The sequence below is a fragment of the Eptesicus fuscus genome, chromosome 22 (genome assembly GCF_027574615.1).
Source record: "Eptesicus fuscus isolate TK198812 chromosome 22, DD_ASM_mEF_20220401, whole genome shotgun sequence".
NCBI classification, from domain to species: Eukaryota; Metazoa; Chordata; class Mammalia; order Chiroptera; family Vespertilionidae; genus Eptesicus; species Eptesicus fuscus.
Genome location: NC_072494.1, coordinates 41,959,146 through 41,978,010, shown reverse-complemented (window position 1 = coordinate 41,978,010; position 18,865 = coordinate 41,959,146). Strand labels below are relative to the sequence as shown.

The 18,865-nt window shown below is 47.9% G+C and overlaps 1 protein-coding gene across 1 annotated transcript in view; it reads right to left on the bottom strand.

The window, feature by feature from the left end:
• Positions 1-5,736, bottom strand: part of TMCO1 (transmembrane and coiled-coil domains 1) — a 30,106-nt gene extending 24,370 nt beyond the window's left edge. The window contains exons 1-2 of the mRNA XM_008153104.3: positions 5,534-5,736; positions 5,091-5,168 (exon numbers count right to left, since the gene is read on the bottom strand). Coding sequence (XP_008151326.1) covers positions 5,091-5,168; positions 5,534-5,603 — 148 coding nt within the window. The 5' untranslated portion in view covers positions 5,604-5,736. The remainder of the gene's footprint in view (positions 1-5,090; positions 5,169-5,533) is intronic.
• Positions 5,737-18,865: the final 13,129 nt, after the last annotated feature.

The following is an 18,865-nucleotide window of genomic DNA, read 5'->3' as shown; positions in this document are numbered from 1 at the left end:
GGGTAGGAAGAGTACGAGGGCCAAAAAAGCTAAGACCAACTTTAAAATGTTTTTTTAATTTTTTAAAATTGATTTTAAAGAGAGAGGAAAGGAGAGGGAGAGAAACATCACCGTGAGAGAGAAGCATTGACAGGTTGCCTCCTGTATGTGCCCTGACCGGGGCTCAAACCCGCCACCTCGTATGTGGCCTGACTTGGGAATAGAATCCGCGACCCTTCAGTGCACAGGATGATGCTCCAACTGAGCCATACCGGCCAGGGCAGACCAACTTTTTTTTTTATGTATTTCAATTAATAAGATAGAGTAGCCATGTGTATTTAAAGAGGAATAGTGAAATATATTTATACTTTATAGTAACTATCTTTAATCCCCATTGAATAGATTAAGAATAAACATGTCAAAAATGACCTTCACTTGGTTTATTTATATGACCTGTTCCATATATTATCTCAGTGTACTTCCTTCAATAGGAAACAATACAGTGCATGTATTATTTCTAAAAGTTGCATTAAAGAGCTGGCAGGTAGGATACTTTCCCTCATGACATTAAGTACACTGCTGAGTTCTAAAAGCAAAGTTGGTATTCCTGCTTTATGAAGGTATAAAGTTCCACTGGACTGCAATACTGCAAATTAAATGGTGAAGTGCTGACTACAATAAAGTGTGTGAGAGTGTGTGTGTGTGTGTGTGTGTGCGCGCACGCGCGTACACATACATGCACGTGCACATATTGGGCATCAGTGATTGAGCATCCACCTATCAACCAGAAGGTCACCGTTCAATTCCTGATCAGGGAACATGCCCAGGTTGCGGGTTCAATTCCCAGTGGGGGGCACGCAGGAGGCAGCCAATTCATGATTCTCTCTCATCATTGATATTTCTCTCTCCCTCTCCTTTTTTCTCTGTGAAATCAATAAAAACATATTTTTTAAACAAGATAAAACACTATGGGGGAGAAAGATTTAGAATAAACCTACTTAGGAACAGATCATAAGAAGAAATTAAATCAAATTTTATAAGATGCCACAAAAATAACATTTTTTTAAAAACGAACAGAAATTGAATGGTATCATTATTATTAAGAAACAAAAATATTTCTTTCCCACCTAGGGCTAACTACGTGGCATTTAACTATAATGGTGAAAAAGCAAGGGGGCAAGAGACAGAAGGCCAGAGAACAGAAAGTAAGGTACTCCCTGAGCACGAGGCAGTCTTCCAGCAGACTGGACTGAGACAGATAAATCTTCTCTAGGGATACGATCATCTTTTAGCCTCCTGTTTTCCTAACCCTTTTGTGTTGATATTTATTCACCAGAGCCTCGCCCCATAACAGGCAGCGGAGATGCTGGAGTTGAGAGATAAAATGTGCACCCTGAAATGCATTTTGCCCATGACCTGGCATTGCTGCACTGAGTTCCAGATTCTCTCAGCTATAAATTACTTAAAAAAACTCCAGCCTGTTCTTCTGCAAACAACGGAAGCACTTCACACTTCATAGTAATTTGTACTCAATAAATGCTCCCATATAATTCTGTTACAGCAGTGAATTACACATACTTTAACCTTTTTCTTACTGACATGTTCTTTCATTGGTCTCTACTGGGAAAGGAGACTTTCTGATCTTTAGAGAGCACTTGACTTTACTGAAATTCACAGATCACCTGAATCAACCCACTGGGTGCCTTTAAAAAAGCATCTTTTGTCAAAGGCCAGCCACAGCAGGGCAGCTTTTTGGAAAATATCAGTAGTATTCCCCAAATAATGTCAAGGATCAGATCAGCACAAGAATCTAATCCGAAGTCAAATCTATTTATGTTTTTTGTATTTCTCAAAGGCCCTACAAACTTTTCTTGCCTAGATCCACACCACCTTCTGAATAGAGGATGTCAGAAGAGATCATGTATTTGCAACAAGGACAGTGGTCAGCAAACTCATTAGTCAACAGAGCCAAATATCCATAGTACAACAATTGAAATTTCTTTTGAGAGCCAAATTTTTTAAACTTAAACTTCTTCTAATGTCACTTAATTCAAAATAGACTCACCCAGGCCATGGTATTTTGTGGAAGAGCCACACTCAAGGGGCCAAAGAGCCACATGTGGCTCTCGAGCCACAGTTTGCCAACCACGGAACTAGGACATTTGTTCAAAGAGGAACTTACCTTATTTCTTCCTGTGAAACATCTCCCGTGCTCAATATAATAGTTGTCCATTTGATTATAACTATCTAGAAGACAGGCTCTATGCCCATTTATTTTGTACTAGAGGCCCGATGCATGAAATTTGTGCAAGAGTAGGCCTTCGCAGCTGCGGCGGCTGCCTTGATCCCGCAGCTGCAGCCCCAGCTCCATCTGGAAGGTCGTCCAGAAGGACGTCGGAGGGTCGTTCCGTCGATTTGCATATTACACTTTTATTATAGACTAAAGGCCCAGTGCACAAAATTCGTGCACTCGGTGGGAAGGTCCCTCAGCCTGGCCTGCACCCTCTTGCAGTCTGGGAGCCCTCGGGGGATATCCAACTGATGGCTTGTATATAGTTGTCCCTAGCTCTGCTGTAGAGGCGGGAGAGGCTCCCGCCACCACCTTTGGGCTCGCCAGCCATGAGCCCAGCTTCTGGTTGACTGGCGCTCCCCCTGTGGGAGCGCACTGACCACCAGGGGGCAGCTGCTGCACTGAGTGTCTGCCCCTTGGTAGTCTGTGCACATCATAGTGACAGGCCATTCTGCCATTCTGTTGATTTGCATGTTAGCCTTTTATTATATAGGATTGCACTCATCATGATTAACTCTACACACAGCATGCTATCAAATGTCAACTGATCAGACAGGCAAGTAATACACACTTACTGAGTTTCCATAGATCCCCCAAACTAGAGGACCTGAGACTATGAGAAATGCAGGGGTCATTCCAATCATCAGCCTACCTCATACTTACCTTCACAGCAGCATAGTAAAGGATTATATTAAAAAGTGCAACTATGGGAGCTTTGCCTGACAACTACTTTACTTTGAATTTGGGTGTAGAGTGAAGGCAACTGATTTCTCTAGTTCAGATAATTAGAAACGAAGCAATCAGAGTGGAACTAAAGAAGCTCATAAGCTATTCATGTGAATAATTAAGGTAGAGAATATTACCCAAACAAATGTGAAGCTAAATGGAATTTGTTTCCTAAGGCCTCTCACTGACACAGGAATGAAAGGTGTACACAGACACCATCGCATGGTGGCCGACTCGTGTATGATCACAGCAGAACAGGTTCTCACACAGAAAGCAGGTCAGTGTGGGTGGAACAGGTGAGTGGCAGGGAAAGTGTATCAGAGCGGTAACAGGGGAAGGTTATGGCCACTAGAAGGATTTTGTTAATCCTCGACCAAGGATATTTTTCCATTGATTTTTAGGGAGAGTGGAAGAGAGAGGGAAAGAGAGAGAAACATAAATGTGAGAGAAACACATCCATTGGTTACCTCCTGCATGAGCCCCAATCAGGGCCCAGGCCGGGGAGGAGCCTGCAATGAAGGTATGTGCCCTTGACTGGAATCGAACCCGGGACCCTTTGGTCTGCAAGCTGAAGCTCTATCTACTGAGCCAAACTGGCTAAGGCCACTAGAAGGATTTTGGCTTCTCTGATCAAAAATGGAATACCATCATAGGGTTATGAGCAGAGGGACATCATCTGATAGGCTTTTGAAAGGATTATTCTGGCTGTTATCTTGAGAACAGACTACAAGGGGACAGAAACACTTGTTGGAAGCTATTGCAATTATCATGCAAAAGATGACGGTGCCTTGGACCGTGGAGGACCAGTGGAGGTGATGAAAAGTAGTCGGATTCTGGATATATCTGAAGGCAGCCCAGCAGTACTAGACGTACACTGTGAGCGAAGAGTCAAGGACACCACACAGGGATGATGGCCTGAACAAGTGGAAGGACAGTACTGCCACTCAGCACAGGCATGAAAGTTACCGATGCAGCAGGCTTGGAAGTGAGGAACAACAGTTCGGTTGGATGTGCTGGGTTTGAGATGTGTATTAGACATCGCAGTGAATCGGCAGTTAAGAATATGAATCTTGTATTAGAGAGAGAGAGTAGGAGCATAAATTTGGAGGTCATGGCAAACAGAGCACACATATGAGTTCACCACTGGCAATCAACCCCAACAACAGGAGGTCAAGAAGAGGAACCAACAAGAAAACTGCAAAAGAATGACCAGCCAGAGGAAAGCAAGGCCAAGGAGTGTGGTGTCCAGGACCAAATGAAGAAAGTGCTCCAGGGCCTCGGGCCTGCACTACTGGAGCATACAGGTACCTTCCCCAACCAGGGAAATCCTGAGAGAGGCTCACACCTGTGCGGGTAAAGATAATGAACCTGGGTTTAGATATGTTGGGGTGCACTGTCAATAATAAATAAGGGAAGGAACAGTAAGCTGTAATTTAAAAAGCTGAGTATGTCCAATTCTTTATTTGTTCTGTGACCTTATTAAGCCTCAATCTCCTTTCCTATAAAGGAGGATAATATTCACACAACCGACCACAAATGGTTGTTATGTGGATCAAATGACACACTGTAAGAAAGAAAACATCAAGCTCTTGTAAGACACAAAGCCCTGCGGAAATTCCTTCTTTATTTCTAAGACAATAAACTCTACTTGTTCTTAACCTTTTCATCAAACACACCTTCAACCAAATGAAACGTGACTTCTCCCCAGGACACCACTTACCTTGATACCAATCATGGTGACTGTTGTTCACCAAACACATCTTAGTCCTTAAAATACCCCTCCTTTTGCATCTCTGCTATTTCCTTTATCTGGAAATCCTTCCCCCTTCTCATTCTCCACCCAAATTCTAACCACCCATGAAGGACTGCAAGGTCTCCTGTGTCACAAAGGTTTCCCTGCACATAACACATACCTCTCACGTCACTGACATTTTGCACAAAAGCCATATTCCTAATTAGACTTCAAGTTGGAATCGTCTCTGCGTCCCTACAAGGTTTTCGTATGGGCTGGTGCTACTCAACTATTCACTATCAACATGCGCTTCAATGAGATTGACCCGTTGAAACTACTTCTGAAGGGAGCTGCCATACTCACATTTTTTACTCTGTTTTTCCACTTCCGCCTTCAGCCTCTTGTACTTGTCTGTCCTGTAAACCAGAACCCAGGTGATACCTGCAACATGAAGCGCAACGTGCTCATGGAGAAATGTTTGCAACGGTTCCAACAACTGCCATTAGTGGCCACGGTTGGGTAAGGAAGGATTTCAACTCTTTCGCTTTACAGGCGCCAGTAGTTAAAACGACGGACTCTTAACCAAAAGCACCTGTAACGTGATGACAAGGTGTCTCCGCAGACACTCAAGTGACCAAAGAAACCCGGACACCGCGTGCACACGATCCCTCCCGCCCGAGTCGCCGAGGTTCGCTGGGGTAGAGTACATGAGCCCGCGAGCAAGCAGGGCGGTGTGGCGCCGGAGACCCCTGGCCTGGGACCCTCCCTCGGGGACAGCGCAGACGTCAGGGAAGCAGCGCCCTCACCCTCGGCGAGAAGAGCCGTGCACACGGAGATGAACACGATGAGCAGCGTGTCCGCGAACATGGTACTCATCCTGCACTTCCGGCTCTGCACTCCCACCCGCCGTGGGGAAGCGCTCGACAGCCACGGAAAATGAGCGAAAAACGACTTTCCTAGACTTCAGGACCACCGAGCAGCACCGCGCTTCTGACAGATAGGGAGCCACACTTCCGCTTCCGGGGCACAGCGCCGGAAGGGCTCCTTCCGGAGAGCGGGGCGTGGCCCTCGCGGAAGCGCAGCCGCGCTCGGGCGGGCCTCGCGAGAATTGGAAGTTGGGCGGCTGAGGCTGGCGGTGGCTGGAGAGCTGGCCCTCGGCGTGGAATCCGGGGCCGGGGGCCACGTGGCCGCACTCGGCCGTCCTCCGTCCCGGCCCGCACCGCCTCGGCCCAGCTCCAAGGCCGGGTAGGTAGTTGAGCCTGTGTTTGCGCCAACGTGAGAGACTGACTTCCTCGCGTGCGACGCGCACCGCACGCTGCCGGGGCCGCGGAAGAGGGGCGCCGCTGGCCTCCGGGAACGTCGCCCTCGCGGAGGGCCTGCGCGGTGGGACTGAGGTTCGTAGACGTGTGCGCAGCGGCGACCCGGGGAGGAGGAGCGCTTCTCGGGTGGGCAGGAGAGTGCGCGGAGCGGTCAGTGGGGGGTCAGGAACCCAGGTGTCGGCAGGGGTCCCGGTAAATGCTCCCGCGCGCTGGGCGGAAGGCAGTGGCGGGCGGCACCGGATGAGTGAGGGAGCACTGCCGTCTGAAAGGAGCAGCCGATACATCCAGCCAGTTCCCCTGCGAGAACGAGCACCCGTTTCCAACATCTCCCCATTTTCCAGAAGGTCCAGAAGCCCCGATGTCATGTGAAAGCTCAATTATGAGTGCTGGTAGCTAATAATAATAATAATAATAATAATAATAAAGACCTGCTGTGTGGGTTAAAGAAAATGTCTCAGCAGCCTGTTTTCAGCCTGATTGTGTGTGTGCGCGCGCCTGCGCTATCATTGGCTCTTTTAAACTCCAGTGCGCTTTCTAGTGCTCGGGCCCCACCGCTTTTGGCCTGATTATAGGTGCGTTTCTGTGTTCTCTTTACACTTGGAGGCAGAGACCCTGTTCCTTCGCAGACATTGAGTTCCTACCTGGGGCCGGATGGGGGTGGGCACTGGAGGGCCAGAGAGGGTGGCACGGGTACTATTACGTTTCGCATTGTAAGAAGGGGTAATAGAGGTAGGTATTCATAAAATGTGGGAGCACACATGAGGGCAAGATCGCTTCCTGCAGGAGTTGGGGAAGCTTTTCATTTGAGCTACACCTTGACTTGAGTAGTTCAGGCAGGATAGGTTTTTCGCCAGCCTTGCCTGGCCCATGGTAAATGTGGAGGTGCAATGAGAACGTGACCTTGAAGTCACACCTGGTTCTGTTCTGGCTGTGTCACTTAATTGACAGTCGTCCTGAGCATACGGTTCCGTCCTTGAGCCTCAGTTTCCTTATCTGTAAAATGTTGATAATAACACCAGCTTCGTCTACTGTTACAGAGATAGCATGAGGAAGAGTAAGTTATAAAGCTGTTCCTGGCACGCACAGTTCATCAAACCCACCATGCTGTTGACGAAGATGGGCCGTCATTGTATATCCTACTGGGAAAGAAAATAAACAACGAATGAAGCTGTGGCACCCCATTGGTTGGAAGATGCATTTTATTCTCGGGTGTTAAAATGTGAGGGGAAAAAGCAGTCAATGAAACGGCAGTGAAAAGCATTGCACAGGTCCTGAGCACGTTTACTACAGAACCAGGCACTGCCGGGGCGTTCCCTTCTCCAGGGCACCAGTGTCGTAGCCTGGGCCCCACGGTGAAACCAGTGCTAGAGGCAAATTCATATAATAGCTTTTCTGCATCCTACCGAGTCGTTTGTCAGATTTTCAGATTTTCCCCCCTGAAGACCACCCACCAGGGTTCACTGTCCTATTTCTATGACAAGGCTTTTGTCCTGAGACTTCCTTTTGCATCCTCTAGGGTAGGATTTGCTGTTCCCTGGATCTGCATCTCCCTCCTTTGTCTATACTTTGTTTATGTAGTACATCCTCAGGTGACTTCCTGTGAGAAGTAAATGACAAATACAACTGCAGTGTTCTCACATTATTAATGGGCTTAGTAATAATACTGTTCTTTTAAAAAATGTTCAGTACTAGGCTAGGCATTGTAAAAAGTTAAGAGAGAAATTTAATCCCTGTTTATAACAGGTATGAAAGGATACAGGCTTCAGGGTTTTTTTGTTCATTTGTTTTTATATTTTTAACTAGAGGCCCGATGCAGGAAATTCGTGCAAGGGGCTCGGCCCTCACAGCCCCGGCTTCATCCGGAAGGTCATCTGGATGGTCGTTTTGCATATTACTCTTTTATTATTATCGATGATTTTAGAGAGGAGCAGAGGGAGAGATAGAAACATCCTATATAATAAAAGGGCAGTATGCAAATTGACCCTAACGGCAGAACAACTGCTCGACCATTCACTATGAGGTGCACTGACCACCTCTCGGTCCCTCCCCCTGGCCAGCAGGCTCCGATCGCCTAATGGTGAATAGGGAACTGGGGGTGGTGGGTGGCAACAGGGAGGGCTGGCTGTGGGCAGCTGGGTAAAATGGCCCTGATCACAGGCCAGGCCTAGGGACCGTACCTGTGCACGGATTTCGTGTGCTGAGCTTCTAGTCGAGAGAGAATCATCAATTGCTTTCTGCAGGCCCAGCACTGGGGATCAAGTCCACAACCCTGGGGCATGTGCCCAAACCCGGACTCCAACCATGACCTCCTGGTTCATAGGTCAACCACAATCACTAAGCTACACCAATTGGGCAGGACTTCAGGTTTGACTCCTAACCCAGTCCATGCAAGCTGTAGTACTTGAGCAAGTGATTTAATTTCTATGGGCCTCATTTTTTAAAAAAAATCTTTATACAGCACACCAAATGAATGGCACAATATGGATTAATCCTAGAAATACAGGGTGGAGCAAAAGTAGGTTTACAGATGTGGCTACATGAAACAATTTATTTTTGTATTATTACTTACTAGCTTTCCCGTTGCAGGAAAAATCCTGAAATAGGATTTCCTGCTGCACTCTACCCCGCCTCCGTTCCTCCCTTGTTCGCCCTCGTTTCCTTTCGCCCCCAGCCCTGCCTCCGTTCCTCCCTTGTTCGCCCGCCTCACCTTCTCCTCCAGCCCGCCCGCGTTTCCCTTCACCCCCGGCCCCGCCTCCGCCCCGCCCTTGTCACCCGCCCCGCCTTCTCCTCCAGCCCGCCCGTGTTTCTCTTCGCCCCCGGCCCCGCCTCCGCCCCGCCCTTCTCCTCCCCCCCGGCCCCGCCTCCGCCCCGCCCTTCTTCTCCCCCCCCCCCCCCCCCCCCCCGCTTGCTTGCTTCTTCGCAACTTTACTCCCTTCTGCAGCTGTTGGCTTCTTTGGACGCTGTCTTGATATGCAAATTAGCCGCCATCTTTGTTGGGGCAATTTGCATACTCATCCTGATTGGTTGGTGGGCGTGGCTTGGCTGGTGGGCGTGGCTTAGGTGTAGCGAAGGTGCAGTCAATTTGCATATTTGTCTATTATTATATTACTTATTATTTCCCATACAAACAACTGTAAACCTACTTTTGTCCCACCTGTATAATATAGAGTGAAAAGAGTAATTTCTTAAAAATTATATACAGCACGCATTAGACTTTTCATAAAGTTAATAACTATAAAAATTCCCCCAAACACTGTTTAGGATGTTAAAAGAAAAAGCAAGAAAATTATGATTTTGCTGGTGTTGCCTTGAATGGGAAAAGTCTGGGTGAGGTGATGGAGCATCAGAGGTGGATGTAAATGTCAGTTTATGTCCTGGTTTCCCTGTTGGTGATGAGGTCATGGGAAGTGGCAGCATGAATGAATGCACTGATGAAGAGAATGTCATGAGCCAAGAATAATGATGAATCTAGTTTTCTGCATCTGAGGTCCAAATTGTTTTCCTGTCGCATTCAACTTTATACCTGATTGATAGAAGAGAAGCAAGGGGGAGGGGGACAGTAATCTTTTAAACTACATGCCATCAGGTAAAAAGGCTCTTTTAAAAAATGTCACATTTCTTTTGTGGCTTCACTTACCCTCTGGTTGATTGCCACTTTGTTGTTGTTGTTAATCCTCACCTGAGGATTTTTTCCATTGATTTTTTTTTTTTAGAGAGGGAGGAAGGGAGGGGGAGAAAGAGAAACATCAATGTGAGAGAAACACATCAATTGGTTACCTACGGGGGCCGGGGATTGAACCTGAGTCCGGTCAGTGTGCTTGCTGATGCTCTTAACCACTGAGCAACACCAGCCAGGGCTGAGTGCCACTTTTGCCTGGGCATTTCAGCTTCCCGATTTCAGAAGATTGGTGATAGTGGAAAAATCAGAATATCTTAAGCTGGATGGTAAGTTTGCAAAATAAGCAGTGTTTTTGTTTTGTTTTTAAAATATATTTTTTATTGATTTCAGAGAGGACGAGGGAGAGAAAGAGAAACATCTTTAATGAGAGAATCATTGATCGGCTGCCTCCTGCACATCCTCCCGGGAATCAAGCCTGCAACCAGGGCATGCATCCTGACCAGAAATCAAACTGTGACCTCAACCATTGAGCCACACTGGCCGGACAACTGTTGTTTTTTAATTGGTCTGGCAGCTTTAAATAGGGTGGATTCATTTGGAGCAATATTGCATCAGGAAAACCAGCTGTCAGGCTGTCACTGTGACGCAGTTTTCAAGCGAGGAAGTTCTGAACTAAACAAGTAGAATCAGCAGAAATTGAGGAGAAAGAGCAAAATCCGAGATAACTGTGAAGACTGAAATAGTAAACCTTAGAACCAAATAAGATGAGGTGAATAAGAAGACGAATTCTCAGGTTCCACCAAAGGCATTTCTAAGTCTTATGTGACCTGAAGCTTATACAGTTCTTGGGACTCTCCTTAAGAAAAAGAATATGGACTTAGAGTCAAAGTCAGGTACAAAAGTGAGTCCCTAATTAGGGGGCCAGTGCACATGAGGGTCTCATTGATTTCCTGGTAAATCTGTCCAGACTGTAACCGGTGTGGTGACAGCCTGACAGAGTGGCTGGGAGAAGTAGCCTTTTAAGAGAGGGAAATATAAAAACTTCATTTTAACATTAAGCTTCTGTAATATTAGAATTAGAAGGGGCCTTTGAAAATATTTAAATACCTAAATTCACATTTTTCCCTCATGGGTGAGTCTGGGTCATCTTAATGGAAGCCTACAGTTAGAGGTGATAGTTCCTGCTACAGATCCACACTGTCACGCTTACTCAGGGTTCCTATGATATATTGTTGGCCAATAATCCACTTTTACTCACTAAATAGACTCTTACCCTTCATCTTAGTGAAACCGGACAGCCATTGGGTCCGGGCTGCCTGTCACTACTTGAGCCAGTTAAGCAGAGACAGGGTTGAATCATGTATGAGTGTTTATTCCAATACTGCCGATTGCATAGGAGAGCAGCAGGTCATCCATGAAAATCTGCTCTTACCCCTCCTCCCCCCATAAAACAGCTGCTTATATTGGGTAGAAGGACAAAGATTCCATGGGGAAGTAGGAATTGCAGGCATGGGAAGTAGGCAAGGTACAATGGTGGCAGGTTACAGGCAGTGTGGGCAGGGGGTCACGAATTCGGACACCTCTGGGACCAGATTGTTTCGGCAACAAGGTGGTTAATCTTTCCCTGAGGATAGGCAGTTCTCAGAAAAGGAGAATGGACCGCAATGTGCTTTCTCTAATCAGAACAGAACAATCGCAGTTAACAGAGCATGGTTAGTACTTCCTACAACCATAGCTACTCCTCACTATTCTATTTCTGCCCCTAATAGTAGTGGTTCACTTTGCTGCCGAAAAGACATTGATTTTATTCACGGAGACACAGATGTAAGCAATACTGCCAAATGCCCTAGCCCCGTGGTCGGCAAACTGCGGCTCACGAGCCACATGCGGCTCTTTGGCCCCTTGAGTGTGGCTCTTCCACAAAAAACCATGGCCTGGGCGAGTCTATTTTGAAGAAGTGGCATTAGAAGAAGTTTAAGTTTAAAAAATTTGGCTCTCAAAAGAAATTTCAATCGTTGTACTGTTGATATTTGGCTCTGTTGACTAATGAGTTTGCAGACCACTGCCCTAGCCTCATTGCTCTGGCTGCAGGCCTTTACAGGAGCTCAATCTCAAACTGGCCTCTGCATTGCCCGGACAGTGTGGCTCAGTGGTTGAGCATTGACCTATGAACCACGAAGGTCACAAGTCAGGGCACATGCCTGGGTTGTGGGCTCAATCCTCAGTGGGGGTTATAGGGGAGGCATGCCATCAATGATTCTCATCATTGATGTTTCTATCTCTCTCCCTCTCTGAAATCAGTAAAAATATATATATATTTTAAAAAACTGACCTCTGCATCTAGCACAAGGCCCATTAGCAGACACTCAAACATATCTGTGAAAGGTATACTTCGTGTGCCAAAGCGCTCCACCAAACTACAGGGAATTTCTAACTTCTCCTCCACAGGGTTCCAATCACGTGACCTTTTCCCAGGCATGGGGAAATTGCTTTTCACGGGACACAGGCCTCGCATTCACCTCTCTATGCTTCTCAGTTTTCTGAGGTCTGTTCTCTGTATCCTCTCTGGAACCCATGCAGATAATCCTTCCACAGGTTCTAATGTGCAGACAGACCACACAAGCATCGCTCCTACGGAGGCCGGAGGCCGGTGTTACCGGAGACGGTAAACTTCAGGACAAGCGTACCAAGGACAAAGGTCCCTTCATAATAACAAAAGGGTTGGTTCAGCACAAAGACCTGCCAATCTTAAATAAGTCTGCGCCTAATTCAGAGCTTCCAAGTTCATGAAATAAAAACTGACAGACCTAAAAGGAAAAATAGATAAATCCACAATTCTAGTTTGATACAAGTAGACAGAAAATCAGTCAGGATATTAAAGACCTGAAAAACAGTATTAGTGACATACATTTGAGACCTAAATGTGAAAATGTTATACAAGACCCATAAGAAACAGGAGTTAATTTTTTTATTTAAAAAATATATTTTTATTGATTTCAGTGAGGAAAGGAGAGAGAGAGAGAGGAAGAGAAACATCAATGATGAGAGAGAATCATTGATTGGCTGCCTCCTGCACGGCCCCTACTGGGGATTGAGCCCGCAACCCAGGCATGTGCCCTTGACCGGACTGGAACCCGGGACCCTTCAGTCCATAGGCCTATGCTCTATCCACTGAGCCAAACCAGCTAGGGCAGGAGTTAATTTCTTTAGAAATGGGATTACTTCTGGGTTAAAAAACATTTGCAAGACAAAAGAACACCATAAGTATAGCGTAAGATAAATGAGAAACAAAATGATTTCTGTAAAACAATGAGATCAAAAGCATAACAGCACAATGGACAGAATTCACCAATAGATGGTCCACCAAAAACAGTACCTGCAACCAAAGAAAAGATGGTTGTGCTCAGCCCTAGTAAGAGAAAGTCAGTTCAAACAACGCTAATGATGCCCTAGCCCAGTGGTCGGCAAACTCATTAGTCAACAGAGCCAAATATCCACAGTACAATGATTGAAACTTCTTTTGAGAGCCAAATTTTTTAAACTTAAACTTCTAATGCCACTTCTTCAAAATAGACTCTCCCAGGCCGTGGTATTTTGTAGAAGAGCCACACTCAAGGGGCCAAAGAGCCCCATGTGGCTCGCGAGCCGCAGTTTACCCACCACGGCCCTAGCCGGTTTGGCTCAGTGGATCAAGTGTCAGCCTGCGGACTAAAGGGTCCCGATTCGATTCCAGTCAGTTCACATGCTGCGTTACGGGCTCATCCCCAGTTGGGGGTATGTGGGAGGCAGCCAATCAATGATTGTCTCTCATCATTGATGTTTCTATTTCTCCCTCTTCCTCTCTGAAATCAATAAAAATATATTTAAAAAAATAACAACACACTGATGGAAGGACCTGGAGAGGATTATGCTAAGCAAAACAAGCCAGTCAGGCCCTGGCCGGTTTGGCTCCGTGGACAGAGCAGCAGCCTGCTCACTGAAGGGTCCCGGGTTTGATTCCGGTCAAGGGCACGTACCTCAGTTGCAGGCTCCTGGCCCTGGTCAGGGAGCATGCGGGAGGCAACTGATCAATGTGTCTGTCACACGTCTGTGTTTCTGTCTCCCTCTCCCACTCTCTCTTAAAAAAAGGTGGGGGAGGAAATATCCTCTAGTGATGATTAAAATAAGTGAATAAATAAATAAAAAGAAATGATATAAAAAAACAAAACCTTTTATCAAAATAAGCCAGTCAGAGAAATCACATGATCTCACTCATGTGGAGCCTAATGAACAAAATAAACAGACATGGAAGCATGGAAGACATTGATGAATCTCAGACGGGGGTGGGGGTGGTAGGGAGAGGTTAACCAAAGAACTATATGCATACTAGAGGCCCGGTGCATGAAAATTCATGCACTGGAGGGGGGGTCCCTCAGCCTGGTCTGTCCCCTCTCACATTCTGGGAGCCCTCAAGGGCGGGAGGTGACCCAGCAATCAGGGAAAGGTGACGCCCCATCACCCCTCTTCTACCACTGCGGGCAGCGAAAGCCTCGGCCAGCCGTGGTTACCTGAGCCTCGGGCCGGCCCTGGGCGGCTGGGGGCTGAGGGGACTGGGGGACTCTGGAGGCAGGCGTGCAGAGCGGCCTGGCCTGCCTGGGGGTGGGCCCGGCCTTGCCGCACCCCTGCCACCCCAGTGGGGCTGAGGGGACTGGGCACCGCCATCTTTGAGGGTGTGGCAGTCAATTAGCATATTCTCTCCTTATTGGCTGTGGGCACCGCCATCTTTGAGGGTGGGGCAATCAATTAGCATATTCCCTCCTTATTGGCTGTGGGCACCGCCATCTTTGAGGGCGGGTCAGTCAATTAGCATATTCCCTCCTTATTGGCTGTGGGTGCCACCATCTTTGTGATGGCATGAGGGTCAATTAGCATATTCCCTCTTTATTAGATAGGACTAGAGGCCCAGTGCATGATTGAATCATGCACGTGTAGGGTCCCCTACACGCTTTCGCTTTTCGCGGTGGAGCTGGGTGCCTGTCCGCTGGTGCACCAGGCCTTTCAGAAGCCTCCGGCTCGGAGGAGGCTTCTGAAAGGCCTGGTGCTGGAGCAGATAGGCACCCAGCTCCACCACTTTTGATGGTCCGTGGCTGCTGAGGGGGGTTACCCTGCTGTTGCTGAGGGGGGCTGCTGCGGACACCTGGCTACCCTGCCGTTGAGAGGCGCAGCTGGGTGTCCGCGGCAGGCCCCCTCAGGGGTCGCGGATCTGGCTGTTGAGAGGCACAGGGGGCGGGAGTCCCGCCCCCTGTGCCTCTCAACAGCAGGGTAGCCCCCCTCAGTGGCAGCGGATCCATGCCTCTCAATGGCCGGATAGGCCACCCCGAGTCCCGCCCCCCAGCCTCCCGCCGCCCAATCATGGGCGTAGCGGAGTGATGGTAATTTACATGTTACCTTATTATTAGATAGGATATGCATAACCCATGGACACAGACAATAGTGAGGTGAAGGCTTGTGGGGTGGGATCAGGGTGGAAAAGGTCAATGGAGGGTAGGAAAGGGGGACATCTGTAATACTTAAAACAATAAAGGTAAATTAAAAAAAAAAAAAGACCCCTAGCCACTGGTGTGTTCAGTGGTTAGAGCATTGGCCCAAGGACTGGTGGGTCATGGGTTCAATTCCAGTCAAGGACATATACCTCAGTTGCAGGCTCGAGCCCCAGAGCTTGTTGGAGCTCGTGTGGGAGGCAACCAATGGATGTTTCTCTCTGTGTCTCCTCCTCCCATCCACTGTAAAAATCAATGGAAAAAAATATCCTCAGGTGAGGATTAACAAAAACCCCACTGAGAGACACCATTTCTCAACCATCATTTCATCTAGACTCTCAGATTGTCAGAAATCCAAAAGTGACCACATAGCATGGCTGTGAATTATCAGACACCCTCATATATTACTGATTGCAATGCAAAATTGTGCAGCCCCTGCAAGGGAATCTAATGGAATTATATATGCAAATCAATTTTCAGGAAACCACCTTGAAGGGACAATGTGAGGGAGAAGAAAAAAACAATTCAGTTCTCACTGGAAATACCCATTTCTGAGCATTGGCCCTCTTACTTACTCCGACTGCCATGTCTTCCATTCAGGCACGGCTAAGCTAGTGTCTTCCCCTCAGGGGCTTCTAGTGCTCAGGGTAAGTCCTGGAGTCCAACATCCTTCTTGCTACTACAGCATCTGTACAGTTGGGTTGGAGGAAGAAGCCTTCGGCCCAGGTTTGCCACGTCCCCAAAGGTTCATTTTTGAAGGATGTTTTACTTTTTTGAGGTCAGTTTTGCTTATTGAGGTGTGCATGCTGATGGCTTTATACTTGTGTACATTGTGACTGGCTGCCCCCATCCAGATTCTGCTTTATCATGTAAGTACAGTGTGTCGGGGCCAGAGGCCAAAGGCTTCCAGAGAGGGGACCTAGTGTTTCAGAACTACTCAGAACACCTCCATCCCCTGAGTCTATATCTTCTCTGTATCTCTGTGGGGAGAAGCTGTAAGTTGCACTCTTAGCAAAGTTCAGTTATACAAGATTACAGCATTCTCAATGACAGGCACACGTTTTACATAGATCCTCAGGCCTGGTTCACTTTATAGCTGAAAGTCTGTACCCTTTTACTAACCTCCCCCGTTTCCCACCCCCAGCTGCTGACAACAACTTTTCTATGCTGTTTCCATGTTTGCTTTTTCCTCCACTTAGAGAAATGCCCTCAAGCTCCATCCGTTTTGCACAAATGGCAGGGTTTTCTTTTTCCTCGTGGCTGCATAATATTCCATTGTATGTATGACACCACATTCCTTTATCCACTCATCTGTCGTTTTCATATATTGGCTATTGTGAATAATACTGCAAGGACACGGGGATATGGATAGCTCTTTGATATCCTTTTCCTTCCACTTTCCTTTGGATGTATATCCAGAAGTGGGGTTGCTGGATCATGTGATAGTTCTATTCTTTATTTTTTGAGGAACCTGTTTTCCATTGTGGCTGCACCCTGCGGGCCGGGGATGTGAGTGCCCGGATCTCGGTGTGTGCAGGTGGCCATGCTCCCTCACAGCTGCGTCCTCCCCACCTCCTCTCCTGGCTGCCGGGCTGGCTGGCAACTAACGGGCTGTGCTGGGTGTGAGTAAATTATACTCAAAATTCTACTTACGTGCGTGTGCACACATGTTTTCCTGGGAATCTGTGGCTTTTGTGTGTGTTTGTAGTCTCTGACTAAAAGTAGTTCTGAAACACTAGGTCCCCTCCCTGGAAGCCTTTGGCCTCTGGCCCCGACACACTGTACTTACATGATAAAGCAGAATCGAACTCCTTTTCTCTCCCAACGACCTGGGGAGAGTTTGCTTCCAGAGCCAGACAACTTCCCCCACGTGCCATTTGACCCTGGACAGACTAGCCGCTCCCTCGGCTTGTTTGTCCTCCGATGCCAATTAGCTCCTCAGCGCATTACCCCAGGAATATCGAGCCTGCCATCCTTGGCCACCAGTCTCCACCCGCGCCACCCGACTGTCACTCTTCCCCTGCCGCGGGCACCGCCAGCTGCAGTCCTCTGATTCTCCTCTCGTGGAGGCCGGTCACCCGGGCTGGGGCGTGAGGCCCTCAGGCACACGTGGAGGGGGGCTCCTTTCTAAGGCCCGCCCCACATTGCATCCCAGGGTCAGAGGCTCCTGCACATCACACCCTGGGTCCCCCTGCCTCACCTCAGTCCCAGCACTCACACACCAGTGCATCCCTGGTCACCCAGGCGAGGGAGGGACAGACGGATTACTAGGTGGTTAGAGAAGATGAAGGACGTCCTTGCAGAAAGTGGGATGGCGAGGGTGGGAGTCTGAGGGTGGGAGTCTGGTGACAGGAAGAGAAGCAAAGGTCCGATATGGGTCTGAGGTGAAAGCTGGGAATTCGGTGAAGCTAAAGGCTTAGAGCACGGACAGCTGGCACAAGGGGCATGTGCTTTCCGGGGCGCTGGGAGCTGGCTGGGCAAAACAACTGAACTGCCTTTAGCTCCGTCTCATTTTCACAGAATCACCTTGGAAAGTTCCAGTGTGAGCAGAAGCGAGAAATACCGAAAACCTCCATAGGACTACCGTGCGTGTGTCTTTGCCCACGTCTGGGAGGGCTTCTTGGGGCCATGGGACTTCCGAAGGTGGGCCAGCGGAAACGCGGAGGTCCTTGCTGCCTGCGCCTGCTGTCTCGTGGGCGAGAGGGTGTAGGTGCACAAATCAGGATAGCGATAGAATTCAACAAAATGAGCCCCTTGCATTGGAGTCACGTTTTGTAGGTTACGAATTCCTTTGACCTTGTCACTTTAATTCTGTATTTTCTGTGTCTTTGCCCATTTCCATTCCCCTGTCCTAAAAATTCCTTTCCCCTTCCAGCCTGCTGGTTGAGACCTATTTTTTAAAAATATATTTTTATTGATTTCAAAGAGGAGAGGGAGAGAGAGAGAGAGAAACATCAATGGTGAGAGAGAATCATTGATTGGCTGCCTCCTGCACGCCCCCTACTGGGGATCGAGCCTGCAACCCAGGCATGTGCTCTTGACCAGAATCGAACCCTGGGACCTTCCAGTCCACAGGCTGATGCTCTATCCACTGAGCCAAACCGGCTAGGGCTGGACATTATCTTTTAATTTTTACTTTATTGTGCCCTTGGGCGTTAGGAATCCTTACCTTGGGCTCCTAACCCCTATGCGGTGGGGCTTCTGTATAAATCAGAGCTGCGGTAGAAATAGAAGGGGGAGGGACATGATGTTTATTTAACAGCTACTCTGTGACCACGTGTCTGCATATTCTCATGACCACCCTACACACCAGGTATCATGTAGCAGTTGAAGAAACTGAGGCATACACAAATTAACAAACTAGCCAAAGAAAAACAGAGAGACACTTGCTAAAGGTTATAAAGTTTAGTCTCAATGCAAAAATGTACACCATACTTTTCTGCATAGAACTTATCTTCTCTCCACTAGGTCAGTAGTTCTCAAACTCCCAGGGCTCTGGAGTCACCCGGAGGCCTTGTCACCCCCGCCCCCGCGCCCTGTGGAGTTCCCGTTCACTGGTTCTTGGGTGGAGCGCAAGGATTGGCATTCCCCATGTTGCTGGTGCCAATGCTGGAGACGCACCACATGCCTGACCATACCTGAGAGCGATTAAGACCCCAGAGCCAGGTGTGAATGCATTAA